Genomic DNA, 25,562 nt, shown 5'->3' on the forward strand with positions numbered 1-25,562 from the left:
CAATTCGCTGCAGTTTCTTGCGGTCTTGGATGTAGCTGTTCCCAAAGCAAGGAGGGGAGATATGATCGAATGGTGGAGTAGTCTTGATGGGCCGAATGGCCTAATGCTTCCCCTATCACATGAACTTATGACAATAAATGAGACTAAACTAAACTACAATGGTGAGAACTGTTTGTATACTCCAGTCCTGTCACAATAAAAACTAACATGGCCCATATAGTTTTCCTTTTACTTTTCCAACCATGTGTTTTTGCTGACATATTGTTGCGTTAAATGTCGTTGGGAAAATGACAGGGCTCTATTTTTAGAAGGAAAGAAGATCATGAATAAACGATTAACCTGCTAATCTTCACAGTAAGATCCAGCCAGCGCTGTTTTATTAATACCACAAGAGACAAACTGTTGCATGAAGTCGGCGGCTCAGGTAGCTTGGAAACTCATCATTTAGGGGCCTGTCCCACTGCGGCGACCTGATCCTCGAGTTCTGGCGAGTTTGCCCTCGACTCATACTCGCAGGTCCTAGGAGGTCATTGTAACTCTCACTCATGCTCGAGAGTAGTCCCCGCGTACTCGAGGCCTCAGCTAGGCCGTGGCGTATTTTTCAACATGCTGAAAAAAATGCCCGCGAGTAAAAAAAGGTCGCCATGGAAAAAATCGATACTTATTTTACTCGTAGGTTTCGTCGAAGTAGGTCGTAGCAGGTCGCACGTTATTCATAGGAAATCGAGGGTAGTCGAAGGTAGTCAAAGGTAGTCGTAGATAATCTTCAACATAGTCGAAGGGAGGTTGAAGGAGGTCTTCAACGTGTCCCTTTTTCAAACTCTCCTAAACTCTTCTAAACTCGCCAATTAGGTCACCACAGTGGGACAGCCCCTTTTGTGAGTGGTTTTGGGCCCCATATCTGAGGAAGGATGTGCTTGGCTCTGGAGAGGGTCCAGAGGAGGTTTACAAGAATGATGGTACACAAAAAAGCTGGAGAAACGCAGCGGGTGCAGCAGCATCTATGGATCGAAGGAAATAGGCAACGTTTCGGGCCGAAACCCTTCTTCAGAGTCTCCCCTAGTAAGAAAAACCCTCCCCTACTAAGAAAAAGTGTATTTCAAATTCCAAAATATTGTTGGATGTGATAAATAGGGCCCACTTATATCTTGAGTGGAAAAAAAGGCCATGCAGCATCTGTGGAGAACATGGGTAGGTGACGTTTCACAGAGTGCTGGAGTTACTCAGCGGGTCAGGCAGCATCTGTGGAGAACATGGATAGGTGACGTTTCACAGAGTGCTGGAGTAACTCAGCGGGTCAGGCAGCATCTGTGGAGAACATGGATAGGTGCCATTAACTCAGCGGGTCAGGCTGCATCTGTGGAGAACGTGGATAGGTGACGTTTCACAGAGTGCTGGAGTAACTCAGCGGGTCGGGTTATATGACAGTCAGAACCTTTATTTGCCCAAAGTGGAAATATCTAACACTAGAGGGCATACAGTGGCTATAAGCACTCTGTGAAACGTCACCTATCCATATTCAAGTCAAGTCAAGTCAAGAGAGTTTATTGTCATCTACCCCAGGTAGAACAATGAAATTCTTGCTTGCTGCTGCACAACAGAGTATTGTGAGCATAAATACAGAACAGTTCAGTGTGTCTATATAGCATAGACCATAAATGTACACATAAAATAACAGATAAAGTACAATAGGCTGTTATAGTTCAGAGTTTGATGTTGTGTTTAATAGCCTGATGGCTGTGGGGAAGAAGCTGTTCCTGAATCTGGATGTTGCAGATTTCAGGCTCCTGTACCTTCTACCTGATGGCAGCGGAGAGATGAGTGTGTGGCCAGGATGGTGTTGGTCTTTGATGATGTTGGCAGCCTTTTTGAGGCAGCGACTGCGATAGATCCCCTCGATGGTGGGGAGGTCAGAGCCGATGATGGACAGGGCAGTGGTCACAACTTTCTGCATTTATTTGCAACCGGTCAGCATGCTCTCTACTGTGCACCTGTAGAGGTTCGAGAGAGTCCTCCTTGACATACTGACTCTCCGTAATCTTCTCAGGAAGTAGAGGCGCTGATGTGCTTTCTTTATAAGATGCTGCTTGACCCGCTGAGTTAATCCATCATTATGTTTCATTTTTTGTCTACTAGCATGTTGCACACTATCTTGGAGCGCAGGTGGATAGACAATAGGTGCAGGAGTAGGCCATTCGGCCCTTCGAGGCAGCACCGCCATTCAATGTGAACATGGCTGATCATCCACAATCAGTATCCTGTTCCTGCCTTCTCCCTATATCCCCTGACTCCACTATCTTTAAGAGCTCTGGAAAGCATCCAGAGAACCTGCCTCCACCACCCTCTGAGGCAGAGAATTCCACAGACTCACAACTCTCTGTGTGAAAAAGTGTTTCCTCATCTCCGTTCTAAATGGCTTACTCCTTATTCCTAAACTGTGGCTCCTGGTTCTGGACTCCCCCAACATGGAGAACATGTCTCCTGCCTCTAGCGTGTCCAAACCCTTAATAATCTTATATATTTCAATAAGATTCCCTCTCATCCTTCTAAACTCCAGAGTGTACAAGCCCAGCTGCCCCATTCTCTCAGCATATGATAGTCCTGCCATCCCGGGAATTAACCTGGTGAACCTACGCTGCACTGAAGGGTGAACTTATTGACATGTACAGATCATGATGGGAATAAATCGGGTAGTTGCACAGAGTCTGTTACGCAGAGTAGGGGAATCGCCGGACCAGAGGACATTGGCTCAAGGTGAGAGGGGAAAGAGTTAATAGGAACCTGAGGTGCAGCCTTTTCACACTGATTACAATAGGTGTATGAAATGAGCTGCTGGAGGAAGCAGTTCAGGCAGGTAACAATATTTAAAACACAATAGACAATAGGTTGCAGGAGTAGGCCATTCAGCCCTTCGAGCCAGCACCACCATTCAATGTGATCATGGCTGATCATCCCCAATCAGTACCCCGTTCCTGCCTTCTCCCCATATCCCCTGACTACGCTCTTTTTAAGAGCCCTATCAAGCTCTCTGTTGAAAGCATCCAGAGAACCTGCCACCTCCGCCCTCTGAGGCAGAGAATTCCACAGACTCACAAATCTCTGTGAGAAAAAGTGTTTCCTCGTCTCCGTTCTAAATGGCTTACTCCTTATTCTTAAACTGTGGCCCCTGGATCTGGACTCCCCCAACATCGGGAACATGTTTCCTGCCTCTAGCGTGTCCAAGCCTTTAACAATGTTATATGTTTCAATGAGATATCCCTCTCATCCTTCTAAACTCCAGAGTGTACAAGCCCAGCCGCTCCATTCTCTCAGCATATGACAGTCCCGCCATCCCGGGAATTAACCTTGTAAACCTATGCACTGCCTCAATAGCAAGAATGTCCTTCCTCAAATTAGGGGACCAAAACTGCACACAATACTCCAGGTGCGGTCTCACTAGGGCTCTGTACAACTGCAGAAGGACCTCTTTGAACCTATATTCGATTCCTCTTGTTATGAAGGCCAACATGCCATTTGCTTTCTTCACTGCCTGCTCTACTTGCATGCTTACTTTCATAGACTGATGAACAAGGACCCCCAGATCCCGTTGTACTTCCCCTTTTCCCATTTAGATAGTAATCTGCCTTCCTGTTTTTGCTACCAAAGTGGTAACCTCACATTTATCCACATAAAACGTCATCTGCCATGCATCTGCCCACTGCAACCTGTCCAAGTCACCCTGCATTCTCATAGCATCCTCCTCACAGTTCACACTGCCACCCAGCTTTGTGTCATCTGCAAATTTGCTAATGCTACTTTGAATCCCTTCATCCAAATAATTGATGTATATTGTAAATAGCTGCGGTCCCAGCACCGAGCCTTGCGGTACCCCACTAGTCACTGCCTGCCATTCTGAAAGGGACCCGTTAATCCCTATTCTTTGTTTCCTGTCTGCCAACCACTTCTCTATCCATGTCAGCACTCTACCCCCAATACCATGTGCCCTAATTTTGCCCACTAATCTCCTATGCGGGACCTTATCAAATGCTTTCCCCCTTGTCCATTTTCCTAGTTACATCTTCAAAAAATTACAGAAGATTAGTCAAGCATGATTTCCCCATCGTAAATCCATGCTGACTCGGACCGATCCTGTTACTGCTATCCTAATGTGTGGCTATCTTATCTTTTGTAATTGACTCCAGCATCTTCCCCACCACCGATGTCCAGGCTAACTGGTCTATAATTCCCCTTTTTCTCTCCCCCGGCTTTCTTAAAAAGTGGGATAACATTAGCTACCCTCCAATCCCCAGGAACTGACCCTGAGTCTATAGAGCATTGGAAAATGATCACCAATGCATCCACGATTTCTAGAGCCACTTCCTTAAATACCCTGGGATGCAAACCATCAGGCCCTGGGGATTTATCAGCCTTCAGTCCCATCAGTCTATCCAACACCATTTCCTGCCTAATGTGGATTTCCTTCAGTTCCTCCGTCACCCCAGATCCTCTGGCCACTAGTATATCAGGAAGATTGTTTGTGTCCTCCTTAGTGAACACAGATCCAAAGTAACTGTTCAACTCATCTGCCATTTCCTTGTTCCCCATAATAAATTCACCTTTTTCGGTCTTCAAGGGTCCAACTTTGGTCTTAACTATTTGTTTCCTCTTCACATACCTAAAGAAGCTTTTACTATCCTGCTTTATATTCTTGGCTAGCTTACCTTCGTACGTCATCTTTTATCCCCGTATTGTCTTTTCAGTTATCTTCTGTTGTTCTTTAAACATTACCCAATCCTCTTGCTTCCCGCTCATCTTTGCTACGTTGTACTTCATCACTTTAATTTTTATACTGTCCCTGATGTCCCTTGTCAGCCACGGTCGCCCCTTACTCCCCTTGGAATCTTTCTTCCTCCTAGGAATGAACTGATCCTGCACCTTCTGTATTATTCCTAGAAACACCAGCCATTGTTGTTCCACTGTCATCCCTGCTAGTGTATCTATCCAGTCAACTTTGGCCAGCTCCTCCCTCATGGCCCCATAGTCCCCTTTATTCAACTGCAACACTGGCACCTCCGATCTACTCTTCTCCCTGTCCAATTGTAGATTAAACCTGACCATGTTATGATCACTGCCTCCTAATGGCTCATTAGCCTCGAGGTCCTTTATCAAATCCGGTTCATTACATAACACTAAATCCAGAATTGCCTTCTCCCTGGTAGGCTCCAATACAAGCTGCTCAAAGAATCCATCACAAAGGCACTCTACAAAGTCCCTTTCTTGGGGTCCAGTACCAACCTGATTTTCCCAGTCTACCTGCATGTTGAAATCTCCCATAACAACCACAGTGTTACTTTTACTACATGCCAATTTTAACTCGTGATTCAACTTGTTCCCTAGGTCCAGGCTAAATGTGAGGTTATCCACATTGGTGGCAAAAACAGGAAAGTAGACTATTATTTGAATGGTGGCCGATTAGGAAAAGGGGAGATGCAACGAGACCTGGGTGCCATGGTACACCAGTCATTAAAAGTAGGCATGCAGGTGCAGCAGGCAGTGAAGAAAGCAAATGGTATGTTAGGATTCATAGCAAAAGTATTTGAGTATAGGAGCAGGGAGGTTCTACTGCAGTTGTACAGGGTCTTGGTGAGACCACACCTGGAGTATTGCGTACAGTTTTGGTCTCCTAATCTGAGGAAAGACATTCTTGCCATAGAGGGAGTACAGAGAAGGTTCACCAGACTGATTCCTGGGATTTCAGGACTTTCATATGAAGAAAGACTGGATAGACTCGATATTTTTATGTGAGAGATAGATAGATTCTTGATTGGTGCGGGTGTCAGGGGTTATGGGGAGAAGGCAGGAGAATAAGGTTGGGAGGGAGAGATAGATCAGCCATAATTGATCATAAGTGATATGAGCAGAATTAGGCCATTTGGTCCATCAAGTCTACTCCACCCAAAACGGGTCCTTTTCACAATGGCAGGCAGTGACTAGTGGGGTACCCCAAGGCTCAGTACTGGGACCCCAGCTATTTACAATATATATTAATGATCTGGATGAGGGAATTGAAGGCAATATCTCCATGTTTGCGGATGACACTAAGCTGGGGGGCAGTGTTAGCTGTGAGGAGGATGCTAGGAGACTGCAGGGTGACTTGGATAGGCTGGGTGAGTGGGCAAATGTTTGGCAGATGCAGTATAATGTGGATAAATGTGAGGTTATCCATTTTGGTGGCAAAAACAGGACAGCAGACTATTATCTAAGTGGTGGCCGATTGGGAAAGGGGGAGATGCAGCGAGACCTGGGTGTCATGGTACACCAGTCATTGAAAGTAGGCAAACAGCAGGCAGTTTGAGTATAGGAGCAGGGAGGTTCTACTGCAGTTGTACAGGGTCTTGGTGAGACCACACCTGGAGTATTGCGTACAGTTTTGGTCTCCAAATCTGAGGAAGGACATTATTGCCATAGAGGGAGTGCAGAGACGGTTCACCAGACTGATTCCTGGGATGTCAGGACTGTCTTATGAAGAAAGACTGGATAGACTTGGTTTATACTCTCTAGAATTTAGAATATTGAGAGGGGATCTTATAGAAACTTACAAAATTCTTAAGGGGTTTGGACAGGCTAGATGCAGGAAGATTGTTCCCGATGTTAGGGAAGGCCAGGACAAGGGGTCACCGCTTAAGGATAAGGGGGAAATCCTTTAAAACCGAGATGAGAAGAACTTTTTTCACACAGAGAGTGGTGAATCTCTGGAACTCTCTGCCACAGAGGGTAGTTGAGGCCAGTCCATTGGCTATATTTAAGAGGGAGTTAGATGTGGCCCTTGTGGCTAAGGGGATCAGGGGGTATGGAGGGAAGGCAGGTACGGGATACTGAGTTGGATGATCAGCCATGATCATATTGAATGGCGGTGCAGGCTCGAAGGGCCGAATGGCCTACTCCTGCACCTAATTTCTATGTTTCTCTGTTTCTATTCAATCATGGCTGATCTATTTCTCCCTCCTAACCCCATTCTCCTGCCTTCTCTCCATAACCCCTGACACCCGTACTAATCAAGAATCTGTCTCTGCCTTAAAAATATCCACTGACTTTGCTTCCACAGTGTTTTGTGGCAAATAATTCCACAGATTCACCACCCTCTGACAAAAAAATTCCTCCTCATCTGTGGAATTCTTTGCCTCAGAAGGCGGTGGGGGCAGGTTCTCCGGATGCTTTCAAGAGAGAGCTAGATAGGGCTCTTAAAGATAGCGGAGTCAGGGGATATGGGGAGAAGGCAGGAACGGGGTACTGATTGTGGATGATCAGCCATGATCACATTGAATGGCGGTGCTGGCTCGAAGGGCCGAATGGCCTCCTCCTGCACCCATTGCCTGTTGTCTATTGTCTATTGTCATCTTCTTCCTAAAAGAACGTGCTTTAATTCTGAGGCTGTTGCCTCTGGTCTTAGACTCTCCCACTAATGGAAACATGCTCTCCACATCCACTCTATTGAATGGCGGAGTAGACTTGATGGGCTGAGCGGCCTAACTCTGCTCCTGTAACTGGTGAACTGACAGTGAGCAGGGTGACTAGGGTTTGATTTTCTGCAGTAAACTGCAATGTCGGTGTTGTTTTTTTTCTAGCTAAGCCAAAGGCCGACGGTGGAGGAGCTGAGAGAACGGAAGATTCTCATCCGCTTCAGCGACTACGTGGAAGTGGCCGAAGCCCAGGATTACGACAGGCGGGCTGACAAACCCTGGACGCGGCTGACCGCTGCCGACAAGGTGAGACATCGGCGAACGGGGATGTGGATTCATCACACCACGCTGGTCACAACATACTTTAGTTTCAACACCAAATGCTGGAGTCACTCTCAGCGATCGTTTCGCTGAACACCACCGCTCAGTCCGCCATAACCTACCCGATCTCCCGGTGGACCAGCACTTCAACTCCCCCTCCCATTCCCAATCTGACCTTTCTGTCCTGGGCCTCCTCCATTGTCATCACCAAGGAGCTCATTGTAGACTTCAGGAAGTCCAGAGGCGGCACGCACACCCCCATCCACATTAACGGGACGGAGGTGGAACGTGTTTCTAGCTTCAGGTTCCTGGGAGTCAACATCTCCGATGACCTCTCTTGGACCCACAATACCTCAACTCTGGTCAAGAAGGCTCACCAGCGTCTCTTCTTCCTGAGGAGACTGAAGAAGGTCCATCTGTCTCCTCAGATCCTGGTGAACTTCTACCGCTGCACCATCGAGAGCATCCTTACCAACTGCATCACAGGATGGTATGGCAACTGCTCTGTCTTCGATCGGAAAGCACTGCAGAGGGTGGTGAAAATTGCCCAACGCATCACCGGTTCCTCGCTCCCCTCCATTGAGTCTGTCCAAAGCAAGCGTTGTCTGCGGAGGGCGCTCAGCATCGCCAAGGACTGCTCTCACCCCAACCATGGACTGTTTACCCTCCTACCATCCGGGAGGCGCTACAGGTCTCTCCGTTGCCGAACCAGCAGGTCGAGGAACAGCTTCTTCCCGGCGGCTGTCACTCTACTCAACAACGTACCTCGGTGACTGCCAATCACCCCCCCCCCCCCCCCCCCCCCCGGACACTTATTATTATTTATTCAAATCATTTGCTATGTCGCTCTTCCAGGGAGATGCTAAATGCATTTCGTTGTCTCTGTACTGTACACTGACAATGACAATTAAAATTAAATCTGAATCTGAATCTGAATCTGAGTGAGGCCCAGCGCAAATTGGAGGAACAGCACCTCATATTTTGCTTGGGCAGCTTACACCCCAGTGGTATGAACATTGCCTTCTCCAACTTCAAATAGCTCTTGCTTTCCCTCTCCATCCCCTCCCCCTTCCCAGTTCTCCCACCAGTCTTACTGTCTCCGACTACATTCTATCTCTGTCCTGCCCTCTCCCCTGACATCAGTCTGAAGAAGGGTCTCAACCCAAAATGTCGGCCATTCCTTCTCTTCAGAGATGCTGCCTGTCCCGCTGAGTTACTCCAGCATTTTGTGTCTATCTTCGATTTAAACCAGCATCTGCAGTTATTTCTTGCACATCTTAGTTTAGTTTAGTTTAGTTTAGAGGTACAGCGCGGATGCAGACCCTCGGCCCACACAGTCCGCGCTGACCAGCGATCCCCGAACATTACGGAGTGGCCACGGTGGCACGGCGGTAGAGTTCCTGCCTCACAGCGAATGCAGCGCTGGAGACCCGGGTTTGATCCCGACTACGGGTGCTGTCTGTATGTTCTCCCCGTGACCTCGTGGGTTTTCTCCGAAATCTTCATTTTCCTCCCACACTCTAAAGACGTACAGGTTTGTCGACTAATTGGCTTGTTGTATGAGTAAAAATTGTCCCTAGTGTGTGTAGAGTAGCGTCTGAAGGGCCTGTCCCACTGTACGAGCTAATTCAAGAGCTCTCCCGAGTTTTTAAAAAAAATCAAAGGGAAGCACGTAGAATGTACGTAGCGGGTACGTTGGAGGTCACGGCGTCCCTTAGCGGCTCGTAACGCCAACGGGAAACGCGGTAAGCTCGTGAAGATTTTTCAACATGTTGAAAAATGTCCACGAGAACCCCGAGTATCTACGAGCGGCCATTACCGTAAATCTTCAAGTTTGAATCAGGAGAAACTCGGGAGAAACTCTTGAATGAACTCGTACAGTGGGACAGGCCCGTAACTCTCTCTTGAAAACATCCAGAGAATCGGCCTCCACCGCCCTCTGATGCAGAAAATTCCACAGGCTCACAACTTATTCTCTGGAGCGCAGAAGGTTAAGGGGGGACTTGATAGAGGTCTTTAAAATGATGAGAGGGATAGACAGAGTTGATGTGGACAAGCTTTTCCCTTTGAGAATAGGAAAGATTCAAACAAGAGGACATGACTTCAGAATTAAGGGACAGAAGTTTAAGGGTAACATGAGGGGGAACTTCTTTACTCAGAGAGTGGTAGCGGTGTGGAATGAGCTTCCAGTGGAAGTGGTGGAGGCAGGTATAATTTAAAAATAATTTGGATAGGTATATGGATGAGAAGGGAATGGAGGGTTATGGCATGAGTGCGGGCAGGTGGGACTAAGGGAAAAAAGTTGTTCGGCACGGACTTGTAGGTCCGAGATGGCCTGTTTCCGTGCTGTAATTGTTATATGGTTATATGGTTAATATGAAAACCATAACTAAAATTCTTGGGAGGAAATCAATATTTCTCTACATTCAACTGTGTTTTTTTTCATTGCAGGCTGCTATTCGTAAAGAACTGAATGAATTCAAGAGTACTGAGATGGAAGTACATGAATTAAGTCGGCATCTAACGAGGTGAGCGAACCAACGATATGTTATAATCGTAGTCATCGAGCTTAGTTTAATTCACTTTAGTTTAGTTTATTGTCACATGTATTGCCCCCAGAGTGTGTAGGTCAGAACTAGTGTATGGATGATCACTTGGTGGGCAAGGTGTTTGGTTCATTGTCACATGTACTTAGTGTCGCCAACGTTCTCACTCCCAAATAAGGGACAAGAGGTCAAAATCCGGGACAAATTCCCGACGGCAATTCGTTGAGCGACTGGGCCGTGGCTGGGTGAATGATGAGTTGGCCCCGGGTGCTGGACTGCACACAAAGCCCAGCCGGTGGGGCCAGCTGAGGAGTTTTGGCCCGGGGGCCGCGCGACATTGCTCACACAAAGTCCATCGCCCCGTCCAACTCACGAACCGATGATCGGCCATGAGAAGGAGGGGTGGTGGTGGCGGTAAGCGAAGGTTCAAAGGTCGGACAGCTGGCCGGGCTGCCGACTGACCGACGAGGCGCTGCTGCTGCTGTACTCCATGGGCTGCACTACGTCGGGACGGGTGAGGCGGGGCCGGACGCGGCGCTCCGACCCGACAGTCCCCTCGACCCGAGTAGTAGCGGTCAAATACGGGAGAGTTGGCGACACTATGTGTACTAATATACAGTTTAAAAACCTTTGTTGTGTGCTAACCAGTCAGCGGAAAGACAACGCATGATTACAATCGATCCATTTACAGTGTACGGACACAGGATAAAGGGAATAACATTTAGTGCAAGATAAAGTCCAGAAAAGTCCAATTAAAAATAGTCTTAGGGTCTCCATTGAGGTAGATAGTAGTTCAGCACTGCTCTCTGGTTGTGGTGGGGATGGTTCAGTTGCCTGAAAACAGCTGGGAAGAAACTGTCCCTGAATCTGGAGGTGTGTGTTTTCACACTTCTGTACCTCTTTCCCGATGGTGGAATGGGAGAAGAGGGAATGACCGGGGTCCTTGATGGTGCTGCTGGCCTTGCCGAGGCAGCATGAGGTGTAGATGGAGTCGATGGGAGGGAGGTTGGTTTGTGTGATGTGTGGTTGAGTATTAACCAGCATCTGCAGTTTCTTGCGTGGGAAGGAACTGCAGGCGCTGGTTTACATGGAAGATGTACACACAAAGTGCTGGAGTAACTCAGCGGGTCGGGGCAGCATCTCTGGAGAGAAGGAATAGGTGACGATTCAGATCTCGACCGGAAACATCACCTATCCATGTTCTCCAGAGGTGCTGCCTGACCCGCTGGGTTACTCCAGCATTTTGTGTCCATTTGTACCATATAACCATATAACCATATAACAATTACAGCACGGAAACAGGCCATCTCGACCCTTCTAGTCCGTGCCGAACACATAATCTCCCCTAGTCCCATATACCTGCGCTCAGACCATAACCCTCCATTCCCTTCCCATCCATATAACTATCCAATTTTTTTTTAAATGATAAAAACGAACCTGCCTCCACCACCTTCACTGGAAGCTCATTCCACACAGCTACCAATCTCTGAGTAAAGAAGTTCCCCCTCATGTTACCCCTAAACTTCAGTCCCTTAATTCTCAAGTCATGTCCCCTTGTTTGAATCTTCCCTACTCTCAGTGGGAAAAGCTTTTCCACGTCAACTCTGTCTATCCCTCTCATCATTTAAAAAACCTCTATCAAGTCCCCCCTTAACCTTCTGCGCTCCAAAGAATAAAGCCCTAACTTGTTCAACCTTTCTCTGTAACTTAGTTGCTGAAACCCAGGCAACATTCTAGTACCTTGTTCTTGACGTGGTTTTATTGTCTTCTCCGCAGGTTCCACAGACCCTAGCCATTAACACTGCACAGCCGCAGTGTGTCTTACAAGAGCAGAAAGCCGGAAGTGCTTGGACTGTGCAGGTGCCCTTTCATCCCGAACGGGACAAGAACTCTTCGTGATTGCCTTTGTGTGTCGGGGCTGTGGCCCCCTCTCCAGTCGGGGGCACCTTCTCCAAATCGTCGACCCAACGTCAGGAGTTCGCCCTGTCTCCCCCCCAGCGACTCGGTCAGACGCGCCTGCGTCCTTCAGCCGGCGCCATCGCTCGGACATCTCGTGTCGTCGTTCACTTGTTCGTCTTGTTCTCCGTCGGCAACGGGACGAGGAATTCCATCCTTCGTGCCGTGAATCAGTAATAGCAGGAGAATTAGGCCATTCGGCCCATCCAGTCTATTCTGTCATCCAATGGTGGCTGATCAATCTCTCCCTCGCAACCCCATTCTCCTGCCTTCTCCCCGTGACCCCTCTGACATCCGCACTGATCAAGATCTGTCTATCTCTGCCTTAAAAATATCCACTGACTTGGCCTCCACAGCCGTCTGTGGCAAAGAATTCCACAGATTCACCACCCTCTGACTCAAGACATTTCTCCTCATCTCCAGATATTATGAAATATGAAATAAAAGCAACACACATCACACAATACTAACAATAATAATGTCCACAAGATAGGTGTGTGTGTATGGGGCGCGTGTGTGTGTGTGTGTGTGCGTGTGTGTGTGTGCGTGTGTGTGTGTGTGTGTGTGTGTGTGTGTGTGTGTGTGTGCGTGTGTGTGTGTGTGTGTGTGTGTGTGTGTGTGTGTGTGTGTGTGTGTGTGTGTGTGTGTGTGTGTGTGTGTGTAAGTGTGTGTGTGTGTGTGTGTGTGTGTGCGTGCGTGTGTGTGTGTGTGTGTGTGTGCGTGCGTGTGTGTGTGTGTGTGTGTGTGTGTGTGTGTGTGTGTGTGTGTGTGTGTATGTGTATGTGCGTGTGTGTGTGTGTGCGTGTGTGTGTATGTGTGTGTGTGCGCGCACGTGTGTGTGTGTGTGTGTGTGTGTGCGTGTGTGTGTGTGTGCGAGTGCCTGCGTGTGCGCGTGTGTATGTGTGCGTACGTGTGTATGTGTGCGTACGTGTGTATGTGTGCGTACGTGTGTGTGTGTGCGTACGTGTGTGCACGTGTGTGTGTGCGTGTGCGTGTGCTATGGAGGGAGATGCCACAACTGGAATTGCTTCTACAAAAGTCCTGCAGCACCTTATCTCCTGAACTGCTCTTGCTTAAACTGAACGACAGTGTCTGGACCTAGAGGGGTAAGCGTAGCTGATGAAAACTATTCTTCATTCAGTGTGGCTTGTGGGAAAGAGGTTAACTATATTTAGCAGATATTTATTACGAAATATACAATAAGAACAACACATAATATTAACATTAAGCAGCAATGTAAAAAATCAACGCCTCATTAACGAGCAGAGATGCGGTTAAACAGCTGAGATTGGACAGAGTTCAGGTAAAACAGGTTGTGGTGGAAGGAACTACAGATGCTGATTTACATCGAGGGTCGACACTAAATGCTGGAGTTACTCAGTGGGACAGGCAGCATCTCTGGGGAGAAGGAATGGGTGACGTTTCGGGTCGGTAGTTTGCTAAAGGATGTCCGACAGTAGCGAACGAAGATTGTATATACTGAGTTTTATGTTTGATCATGAGATCATAAGTGATAGGAGCAGAATTAGGCCATTAGGCCATCAAGTCTACTCCGCCATTCAATCGTGGCTGATCTATTTCTCCCACCTAACCCCATTCTCCTGCCTTCTTTTCCACATCCAGTTTGCTGAACAAATATATTACACTTCCATGCTACAAACTCTCAATAAATTACTTAAGAATAATGCTGGCCATGCTATGTAAGCCAAATACTCGATCTTAGCATGTTGCAATGTTGATATTACCCAAAGTAAAACACAGAGTGCTGGAGTAACTCAGCAGGTCGGGCAGCATCTGTGGAGAACATGGATAGGTGACGTTTCACAGAGTGCTGGAGTAACTCAGCGGATCAGGCAGCATCTGCGGAGAACATGGATAGGTGATGTTTCACAGAGTGCTGGAGTAACTCAGCGGGTCAGGCAGCATCTGTGGAGAACATGGATAGGTGACATTTCACAAAGTAGTAACTCAGCGGGTCAGGCAGCATCTGTGGAGAACATGGATAGGTGACGTTTCACAAAGTGCTGGAGTAACTCAGCGGGTCAGGCAGCATCTGTGGAGAACATGGATAGGTGACGTTTCACAGAGTGCTGGAGTAACTCAGCGGGTCAGGCAGCATCTGTGGAGAATATGGATAGGTGACGTTTCACAGAGTGCTGGAGTAACTCAGCGGGTCTCTGGAGAAAATGGACGGGTGACGTTTTGGGTCGGGACGAAAGTAGATGGGAGGGAACTGCTGGCAGTAAAAGGCCAGATCAACGCATGCCAGCAACAGACGACCAAGGGTGGAGCTCATAATGAGTTTCAGTTTGACTTCAGTTTATCGTCACATGTACCGAGGTACAGTGAAAGGCTTCTGTTGCGTGCTAACCAGTCAGCGGAAAGACAATACACGATTGCAATCGGGCCGTCCAGTGTACAGATACATGATGAAGAGAATAACGTTTAGTGCAAGATAAAGCCCAGTAAAGTCGGATCAAGGATAGTCCGAGGGTCTCCAGTGAGGTAGAAAGTGGCTCAGGACTGCTCTCTGGTTGTTGGTAGGATGGTTCAGTTGCCTGATAACAGCCCATTGTTGGCTGGGGAAGAGGTGATACATGGATGTGAGATCCCGGGAAGGGGATGGGGACAGTGCTTCTGACCTGAAACACGACTTAACTCTGGGGTTCACGGGACCTTTATCATGAGTATATAAAATCATGAGAGGAATAGGCATGGACTTGTAGGGCTGAGATGGCCTGTTTCCGTGCTGTAATTGTTATATGGTTATGAGAGGAATAGATCGGGTAGTCGCACAGAGTCTCTTGCCCAGAGTAGGGGAATCGAGGACCAGAGGACATGGGTTCATGGTGAAGGAGGAAGGTTTTAATAGGTAACCTGTTCTATCTGAAGAAGGGTCTCGACCCGAAATGTCACCTATTCCATAGATGCTACCTCACCCGCTGAGTTCCTCCAGCCTTTTTGTCTCCCTCCAATTTTTCCAGCATCTGCAGTTCTTTCTTAAACACTTCACACAGAGGGTGGTGGGTGCATGGAACAAGTTGCCGGGAGGAGGTAGTTGAGGCTGGGACTATCGCAATATTTATGAAACGGACAGGTACATGGATAGGTAGACAAAAGTGCTGGAGAAACTCAGCGGGTGCAGCAGCATCTATGGAGCGAAGGAAATAGGCGACGTTTCGGGACGAAACGTCGCCTATTTCCTTCGCTCCATAGATGCTGCTGCACCCGCTGAGTTTCTCCAATACTTATGCCTACCTTCGATTTTCCAGCATCTGCAGTTCCTTCTTAAACACAGGTGTACATGGATAGGACAGGTTTAGCGGGATATGGGCCAAACACAGTGTACATGGGACATGTTGGCCGGTGTGGGCAGGTTGGGCTGAAGGGCCTGTTTCCACACTGTATGACTATGATTAACCCTTATCTAAGTCAGGGAGGGCCTGTATTCTCATCCTCCAGTTGCCAATTCTGCATTTGACTTTACACTGTACGACTGCATCAACTCGCGGCCTTTACTCTTTCCTGCAAGGCTTTGAACATTAAAGGGCCTGTCCCACTTGGCCGATTTTTTTCGGCGACTGCCGGCATCATTGACTGACGTTTCAGGCCACAGAAAAATTTCCGTGAGGACGTATTGACGTTTTTTTCAAGTGTCGCAACCTTTTATTTTGTCGGCGCTCGATTCCGAAATGTTCAAATTCTTTTGGCGACACTGATATGACTCCGTCAATCGCCGAAAAAAAATCACCGTGGGACAGGCCCTTTAGACAGACTTGAACGATTTTGTTTGAACTTTTCTATGGTTACAGTGTTTACAGTGAGGGAATGTTCGGCACTGGCCTCTATAGACTAACAAGGATAATACTACTGTTCACCCAATGACGTGATGGTGCCATCATTATTTAATTTGTTTCCCATGTTGGAGCCAGATCTACTAAAAATATTAATATTAGTACAGACGATGTTAGAGATAAAAAGCATAAATATATGTCCTTTTTGCCCAATAAATCTAACTGACCAACAAGCAACCAATTGCACTAATCTGACACCAATAAGATCATAAGCTATAGGAGCAGATTCCAGCCATTCGGCCCATCAAGTCTAGCCTAGATCATGGCTGATCTATCCCTCAACCCCATTCTCCTGCCTTCTCACCGCATCCCGTACTAATCGAGAATATGTCCACTGACTTGGCCTCCACAGCCGCCTGTGGCAATGAATTCCACAGATTCACCGCCCCCTAACTGAAGAAATTCCTCCCCATCTCCTTTCTAAAGGCACGTCCTTTTAATCTGAGGCTGTGTCCTCTGCTCCTAGACTCTCCCACTAGTGGAAACACACTCTCCACATCCACTCTATCCAGGCCTTTCACTATTCGGTAAGTTTCAATGAGGTCCCCCTCATCCTTCTAAACTCCAGCGAGTACAGGCCCAGTGCCGTCTAACGCTCATCATATGTTACCCCACTCATTCCTGGGATCATTCTCGTAAACCTCCTCTGGACCCTCTCCAGAGCCGGCACATCCTTCCTCAGATATGGGGCCCAAAACTGCTCACTGTCCAATCTCGTTCCATTCCATTCTTCCCAGATTGTTATCAATCAGCCCCCACATTCCACCGCTCACCTGCAGACCAGGGGAAATTTACCGATCAATCCGTAAGTCCTTAGGATGGGGGAGGAGAGCGGGAACCTTGAAATAGGTCCTTCGTTCCACCGAGTCCACGCCGACCATCGATCACCCGTTCGCCCTAGTTCTATGTTATCCCACTTTCTCATCCACGAGGGGCAATTCACAGAGGGCCGATGAGCCTACAAACTCCGCGTGTCTTTGGTGCGTGGGAGGAGAGAGCAAAGAAGGTTGCCGGGAGAGCGTTCACGCCGCACGCGCAGACGGTCAGGATCGAACCGGGGGGGATGGGGCGTCTGGCAGCTGTGAGGCAGCGACTCTAATCAGCTGCATCGCCCCTGATGTTCTCAACCATCAGACTTGGGGCCCGTTCCTGCTCAGCATTGGCCCACCTATTGAAGTCTGAACGGGGCATCACTGTACATAGGTTGCCTTGGTAAAAGACTGGAAGTTGTAACTGTTCTAACCCTGTACTGTACCATTAAAACAACATCGATGTATGAAAACATGTAAATAACCATAAAAAGAAACATTTGCCTCTAATACTATTGCTCTAGACTTTGCCATCTGTACATAATGGACTTGCATGGTGTTGTATCATTTTAATTTTACTGTCTACAAGTTTGTTTCAAATGATGTACACAGTTTCTTAAGACTAAATTTTATTTAAAAAAAGAAATTTTTTTAGTGGTTGGCATTCAACAACTGTTTTTACACAAAAAGGGCGTCAATTTAAATAGTTTGGTTAAATCTAATTTTGCTAAATAACTAAATGACTGGTCCCATTAAAAGTTAAAACGAAGGCAAGTTGCTGTCAGTTCATTTCACGCGGTCATTTGATGCAAACTTCTCCACGTGACTCGAGTCTGCAATTTGGTGTGTGTTTACTTTAGAGAAACTGGCCCTTCGGCCCACCGAGTCCGTGCCGACCAGCGATCACACTGTACACTATCACTATCCTACACCCTGGGGATAATTTCACAGTCATAGAGTCATACAGCGCGGAAACAGGCCCTTCGGCCCAATCAATGTGATCATGGCTGATCATCCCCAATCAGTATCCCATTCTGCCTTCTCCCCATATCCCCTGACTCCGCTATCTTTAAGAACCCTATCTAGTTCTCTCTTGAAAGTATCCAGAGAACCGGCCTCCACCGCCCTCTGAGGCAGAGAATTCCACAGACTCACCACTCTCTGGGTGAAAAAGTGGTTCCTCGTCTCCGTTCTAAATAACTTACCCCTTATTCTTAAAATGTGGCCCCTGGTCCTGGACTCCCCCAACATCGGGAACATGTTTCCTGCCCACACCGGCCAACAATGTCCCATCTACATTAGTCCCACTTGCCTGCGTTTGGCCCATATCCCTCCCATCCTATCCACGTACCTGTCTAAATGTTTCTTAAACATTGCAATAGTACCTGCCTCAACTACCTCCTTGGGCAGCTCGTTCTGTACACCCACCACCCTCTGTATAAAAAAATTCACCCCTCAGGTTCCCCCTTCACCTGAAACCTAAATCCTCTAGGTCCTCGATTCCCCTAACCTGGGCAAAAGATTCTGTGTGTTCACCCAACTATTTCTCTCATGATTTTGTACACCCCTGTAAGATCACCCCTCATCCTCCTGCGCTCCAGGGAATATAGTCCCAGCCTGCTCAACCTCTCCCTGTAGCTCAGGCTCTCGAGTCCTGGCAACATCCTCGTAAATTTTCTATGAACCCGTTCAAGCTTTACAATATCTTCCCAATAACACGGTGCCCAAAACTGCACAAAACTCTAAATGTGGCCACAGCAACGTCTTATACAGCTGCAACATGATCTCCCAGCTTCTATACTCTTGACTGATGAATGTTCCAAAGTGCCAAAAGCCTTTTTGACCACCCAATCCAACTGTGACTCCACCTTCAAAAAACCATGCACCTGTACTCCTAGATCCCTTTGCTCCACAACACTACCCAGAAGCCGACCATTCACTGTGTAGCTCCTGCCCCTGTTAGACTTCCCAAATTCAACACTTCACATTTCTCTGTATTAAGTTCCATCAACCATTCCCCCGCCCAACTGGCCAATCGATCCAGATCCTGCTGCAATCGTTCACAACCATCTTCACTATCTACAATACCACCCACATACCATTATCTACAACACAGAAGCCAATTAATCCACGAACCTGTACGTCTTTGGAGAGTGGGAGGAAACCGGAGCACCCGGGGAAAACCCACGCAGGTCATGGGGAGAGAACGTACAAACTCCGGACAGACAGCAGCTGTGGTCAGGATGGAACCCGGGTCCCTGGCGCTGTGAGGCAGCAACTCTACCGCTGCGCCACCGTGCCGCCCATAATGGGCCCGTTGCAGCCGTCGCCTCCATTTCGGATCGTCCCGTGAATCGTCGTCAACTCCCCTCGCCCGCCCACCGTCAGCCTTCGTGCCCCAGGGACGTCTCCTGCAGCCGACGTTGAGAGTGCGGAAGGTAAGATCCCCCTGGTTCTTCTTACCGGCCCTTTGTCCAGTGTCCGCTGCCGTCGCCGACACCCTCCGCCCTCCTCTCCGGTTCCCGATCTTCGGGGTCGAGCTGGGGCCGGGCACGGCGGCTTCTCATTCCCAATCCCGTGGCGGGACAGCCGGGCCTGTGTCGCGGTACAATGTACAACAGGTGCAGGAGTTGGCCATTCGGCCCTTCGAGCCAGCACCTCCATTCAATGTGATCATGGCTGATCATCCACAATCAGTACCACGTACCTGCCTTCTCCCCATATCCCCTGACTCCGCTATCGTTAAGAGCCCTATCTAGCTCTCTCTTGAAAGTATCCAGAGAACCGGCCTCCACCGCCCTCTGAGGCAGATAATTCCACAGACTCACCACTCTCTGTGTGAAAAAGTGTTTCCTCGGCTCCGTTCTGAATAGCTTACCCCTTATTCTTAAACTGCGGCCCCTGGTTCTGGACTCCCCCAACATCGGGAACATGTTTCCTGCCTCCAAAGTGGGTAACCTCACATTTATCTGCATCAAACTGCATCTGCCATGCATCTGCCCACTCACCAAACCTGTCCAAGACACCCTGTATTCTCAAAGCATTCACAGTTCACACTCCCACCCAGCTTTGTGTCGTCTGCAAATTTGCTAATGTTACTTTGAATCCCTTCATCCAAATCATTGATGTATATTGTAAATAGTTGCGGTCCCAGCACCGAGCCTTGCGGTACCCCACTAGGTACGGCCACGGTTCACCGGGAGCTACCCGTCGGAGCGGCAGATTACAGCGCATAAAATGGACGGTGACTAGAGCAGCAAAGGGGTTTGTACCAACAATGTCAAAATGAAAACCAGAACCATGCTGAAAAGGTAGTTTAGTTTGAATGAATAAGTTTATTGGCCAAGTATTCACATACAAGTAATTTGCCTTGGTGCTCCGCCCGCAAGTGACAACATGACATACAGTGACAGTTAGGAATGACACATAAAACATGAAATATTAATAATAAAACATTATTGATTAAACGTGAATTAAATAAAATACCAGAGCAAAAGGAGGCTACAGATTTTTTGTTATTGAGTAGAGCTACTACTCGTGGAAAAAAAGCTGTTTTTATGTCTGGCTGTGGCAGCTTTGACAGTCCGGAGTTGCCTTCCAGAGGGAAGTGATTCAAAGAGTTTGTGGCCAGGGTGAGAGGGGTCGGAGATGATTTACCCGATCGCTTCCTGGCCCTTGCAGTGTACAGTTCGTCAATGGAGGGAAGGTTGCAGCCAACAATCTTCTCAGCTGATCGGACGATTCGCCGCAGCCTCCAGGTGTCGTGCTTGGTGGCTGAGCCAAACCAGACCATGATGGAGAGTTTAGAGATACAATTTAGTTCAGAGATACAGCATGGAAACAGGCCCTTTGGCCCACTGGGTTCGCTCCGACCAGCTATCCTCCCCCCAACACCAGCACCAAGCACCTTACACACCAGGGACAATTTCCAGAAGCCATTTAGCCAACACACCTGCACCTCCATAGTGTTGGAGGAAAACGGATCACCTGGAGAACAGCCACACCATCTTTACACTTTTAGACTTTCGAGATACAGCGCGTAAACAGGCCCTTCAGACCAGGGAGTCCGCACCCACCAGCGATCCCAACACGCCATCACTCTCCTAGTTCAGTATCGTTTAGTTTAGTTTATTGTCACGTGTAACGAGGTACAGTGAAAAGCTTTTGTTGCGTGCTAACCAGTCAGCGGAAAGACAACACATGATTACAATCGAGCCGTCCGCAGTGTATGGGTATGTGATAAAGGGAATAACATTTAGCTCAAGGTAAAGTCCGATTAAAGATATTCCGAGGGTTTTCTAATGAGCTCGATGGGAGGTCACAACTAGGCTCTCTGCCAGTGCATCAGTTCCAGGGACAAAGTCCAATGTCCGCAATGGGGTAGAGGTGAATCGGACAGTACCCTAGCTTATGGAAGGACCGTTCAGAAGCCTGATAACAGAGGGGAAGGAGCTGCCCGGAGATGCGAATAATGTTTAGTGCTAGATAAAGTCCCATTATAGGGCTCCAATGGCATAGGTGGAAAGTCAGGACCACTCGCCAGTGTTGAGAGGACAGTTCAGTTGCCTGATGACAGCTGGGAAGAAATTACTGAGCATCTCCCAGAGAGAACGTTGGTACAATTGCATGATAGGTGGAGGATAGACTTGGCTCCCAACTTCAGTTACCAAGTGATGCAACCAGTGATGATGCAACCCGTCCTCATTTTATTCACTTTAAAATACTATATTATTTCATTATTTCATAAGTGATAGGAGGAGAATTAGGCCATTCGGCCCATCAGGTCTACTCCGTCATAAAATCATGGCTGATCTATCGCTCTCTCCCTCCCAACCCCATTCTCCAGCCGCCTCCCCATAACCTCTGACACCCGTACTAATCAAGAATCTATCTATCTCTGCCTTAAATATACCCACTGACTTGGCCTCCACCGCCGTCTGTGGCCAATGAGTTCCACAGATTCACCACCCTCCGACAAAAGAAATTCCTCCTCATCTCCTTCCTAAAGGAACGTCCTTTCATTCTGAGGCTGTGACCTCTGGTCCTAGACTCTCCCACTAGTGGAAACATCCTCTCCACATCCACTTTATCCAGGCCTTTCACTATTCAGTATGTTTCAATGAGGCCCCCCTCATTCTTCTAAACTCCAGCGAGTACAGGCCCAGTGCCGTCAAACGCTCATCATACATTAACCCATTCACTCCTGGGATCATTCTTGTAAACTCTCCTCCAGAGGCTTCACATCCTTCCTCAGATATGGGGCCCAAAACTACTCATAATATTCCAAATGCGGCCTGACTAGCACCTTATAGAACCTCAGCATTACATCCCTGTTTTTGTATACAAGCCCTCTTGATATAAATGCCAGGATGGCGTTGGCCTGGCAGTATTGTCTTGTTTACTTGAAAGTCCAATTTTCAAAGTTTGTGCAAAGTTATTTTAATAAATTATTACATAGAATACAGTGGTCGATCTCGTTCATTCGAAGTATTAATTACACCGAGTGCATAGGAGTCCCCACGTATTTGTGCCACAAATCAATGGCCTTGCTGATGACTGCGTCTGTATTCTCTTGAGGAACCTAAACGAACACACAAAGAGCACATGTTTAAGAAGGAACTGCAGATGCTGGGAAAAATCAAAGGTAGTCAAAATTGCTGGAGAAACTCAGCGAGTGAGGCAGCATCTATGGAGCAAAGGAATGGGCGACGTTACGAGTTGAGACCCGAAACGTCGCCTATTTCCTTCACTCCATAGATGCTGCCTCACCCCCTGAGTTTCTCCAGCATTTTGTCTACCCACAAAGAGTACATTGTTAGGTTGGAGAAAACTAATCTGATTAACAGCATCAAGTTAAGACTGCACAGTAAAGTCATAGAGTGATATACGGCCCAACCTGCCCATGCCGACCAACATAATGTCCCATCTACACTAGTCCTACCTACCTGCGTTTGGCCCATAACCCTCTAAACCTGTCCTATCCACGTGCTTGTCTAAATCATTTTATTTTCTTTGCCATGAAAAATATCCACTGACTTGGCCTCCACTGCCGTCTGTGGCAGTGAATTCCACCGATTCAACACCCTCTGGCTAAAAAAAAAAATCCGCACCTCTTTTCTCAAGGTATGTCTTTTTATTCTGAGGCTGTGGCCTCTGGTCCTAGACTCTCCCACCAGTGGAAACATCCTCTCCACATCCACTCTATCCAGGCCTTTCACTATTCAGTATGTTTCAATGAGGTCCCCCTCCCCATCCTTCTAAACTCCAGCGAGTACAGGCCCAGTGCCGTCAAACGCTCATCATACGTTAACCCACTCATTCCTGGGATCAGTCTTGTAAACCTTCTCTGGACCCTCTCCAGAGCCAGCACATCCTTCCTCAGATACGGGGCCAAAAACAGCTCATTATACTTCAAATGCGGCCTGACCAGCAGTGCCTTAAAAAGCCTCAGCTTTGTGTGCTGCCTTGGTGCAATCTACTTGCGCGGCACGGTGGCGCAGTGGTAGAGCTTCCGCCTCACAGCGCCAGAGACCCGGGTTCGATTCCGACTACGGGTGCTGCCTGTACAGAGTTTGTACATTCTCCCCGTGACCTGCGCGGGTTTTCTCCGAGACCTTCGATTTCCTCCCGCACTCCAAAGACGTGCAAGTTTGTAGGTTAATCGGCTTGGTACAAAATGTAAAATTGTCCCTCGTCTGTGTAGGGTGGTGCTAGTGTGCGGAGATCGCTGGTCGGTCGGACCTGGTGGGCCTGTTTCCGCGCTGCATCTCTAAAGCACTGGGGACGCAAGTTACTTGAGAATAGTGCTGAAGATGTTTGCTGGCAAGGATACTTACGTTGAGAAGGAACTGTGTGATATTTTCCGCTTTATTCATTGCCATTAACTTCATCTTAAAAGTTAATAAAATTTCCATGGCCACGAAGACCAAAATTTTGCACGATCCGCTTATGACTTTATCCCAAACCCTGAAAAACAACCATCAGCATGATCAGCACATCCTAATATGTCTAAAATATTAACCTTATACAAATCAATACATTCAATGATGACAGGTTTGGTAGTTGAGGCAGGTACTGGAGCGTTGTTTTAGCTTAGACACAAGATGCAGGAGTAAAGGGCCTGTCCCACTTGGGCAATTTTTTTCGGCGGCTGTCACAATCGTAGCAGGTCACCAAAAATGCGGTGACTGGACACAAAAATGCCCCCCCCCCCCCCCCCCGTCTACAATAATGTCTACGACAATCTACCATAACCTACCACCTAGTTGGCAATAAGCTACGGCAAGCTACCGACAACTGACGACCCCTTTGGACGTCCACCTACGACAACATACGTCCACCCGCGACAAGCTTACGGCAAGGTAAGACAATAGACAATAGGTCCAGGAGGAGGTCATTCGGCCCTTTGAGCCAGCACCGCCGTTCAATGTGATCATGGCTGATCATCCACAATCAGTATCCCGTTCCTGCCTTCTCCCCATCTCCCCTGACTCCACTATCTTTAAGAGCCCTATCTAGCTCTCTCTTGAAAGTATCCAGAGAACCGGCCTCCACCGCCCTTTGAGGCAGAGAATTCCACAGACTCACAACTCTCTGTGAGAAAAAGTGTTTCCTTGTCTCCGTTCTAAATGGCTTACCCCTTATTCTTAAACTGTGTTCCCTGGTTCTGGACTCTCCCCAACATCGGGAACATATTTAGCCTGTCCAAACCCTTAATAATCTTATATGTTTCAATGAGATTCCCCTCTCATCCTTCTAAATTCCAGAGGGTACAAGCCCAGCCGCTCCAATCTATCAACATACGACAGTCCCGCCATCCCGGGAATTAACCTCATGAACCTACGCTGCATTCCCTCAATAACAAGAAAGTCCTTCCTCCAATTTGGAGACCAAAAATGCAATACTACAGGTGTGGTCTCACTAGGGCCATGTACAACTGCAGGAGGACCTCTTTGTTCCAATACTCAACTCCTCTTGTTATAAAGACCAACATGCCATTCGCTACCTGCTGTACCTGCATCTTACTTTCTGGTTAGACAATTCAGTCGCCGGTACCTGTCGCTGGTTGACGTAGGGAGTCGCCAATGAAGTCAGCACCCAGCGACAACCTACGACAGCACTGACGTCAGGAGAAGTCAAGCTACGCTCATTGCCGTCAAGCCAACTGTTGCCGGCAAGTTTTGAACATTTCAAAATCAAACCCGCTGTCAGCCATTTTTGGTACCCCTCCCAACACCAACCTCTCTGTTGCGGTGAAACGGGTCCTACCTTTTACAACCTTGTTAGCCCGGAGACTGATCTTGCTTAACTGGAGGCTCACCTGTCCCCCAACACACGCCCGCTGGATTAAGGAGGTGCTTTACAATTTAAAGCTTGAAAAACTTAGGTTCTCTCTCAAAGGCTCTACCAAGACATTCCTAGATACGTGGAACCCTTTCTTGGAACTTGTTAACTCTCTCAACTTGTCCCCGGACTCGGAAGAGGACTGAGTGCTCTCCACCATTGTTCTGCTCTACTGCAGCTGCTCTCCCCTTAACCCCCCCCCCCCCCCTCCCCCTCCCCACACTTATTTATTTAATTACTTACTGATTTACTGTTATTAGTTTTTTTTTTTTTTTTTTTTTTTTTTTTTTTCTT

The 25,562-nt window shown here is 47.9% G+C and overlaps 2 protein-coding genes across 2 annotated transcripts in view; one reads left to right on the top strand and one right to left on the bottom strand.

Annotated features, from left to right (window-relative positions):
- The window catches only part of LOC129707901 (phosphatase and actin regulator 1-like), a 105,568-nt gene extending 93,003 nt beyond the window's left edge, over positions 1 to 12,565 (top strand). Inside the window, 3 exon segments of the mRNA XM_055653351.1 lie at positions 7,605 to 7,745; positions 10,212 to 10,288; positions 12,083 to 12,565. Of these exon segments, the coding sequence (XP_055509326.1) occupies positions 7,605 to 7,745; positions 10,212 to 10,288; positions 12,083 to 12,098 (234 nt within the window). The 3' untranslated portion in view covers positions 12,099 to 12,565.
- Positions 12,566 to 22,348: 9,783 nt separating this feature from the next.
- Positions 22,349 to 25,562, bottom strand: part of tbc1d7 (TBC1 domain family, member 7) — a 31,305-nt gene continuing 28,091 nt past the window's right edge. The window contains exons 7-8 of the mRNA XM_055653390.1: positions 23,762 to 23,891; positions 22,349 to 22,506 (exon numbers count right to left, since the gene is read on the bottom strand). Coding sequence (XP_055509365.1) covers positions 22,420 to 22,506; positions 23,762 to 23,891 — 217 coding nt within the window. The 3' untranslated portion in view covers positions 22,349 to 22,419. The remainder of the gene's footprint in view (positions 22,507 to 23,761; positions 23,892 to 25,562) is intronic.

This window comes from Leucoraja erinacea, chromosome 2, assembly GCF_028641065.1.
Source record: "Leucoraja erinacea ecotype New England chromosome 2, Leri_hhj_1, whole genome shotgun sequence".
Lineage (NCBI taxonomy): Eukaryota > Metazoa > Chordata > Chondrichthyes > Rajiformes > Rajidae > Leucoraja > Leucoraja erinaceus.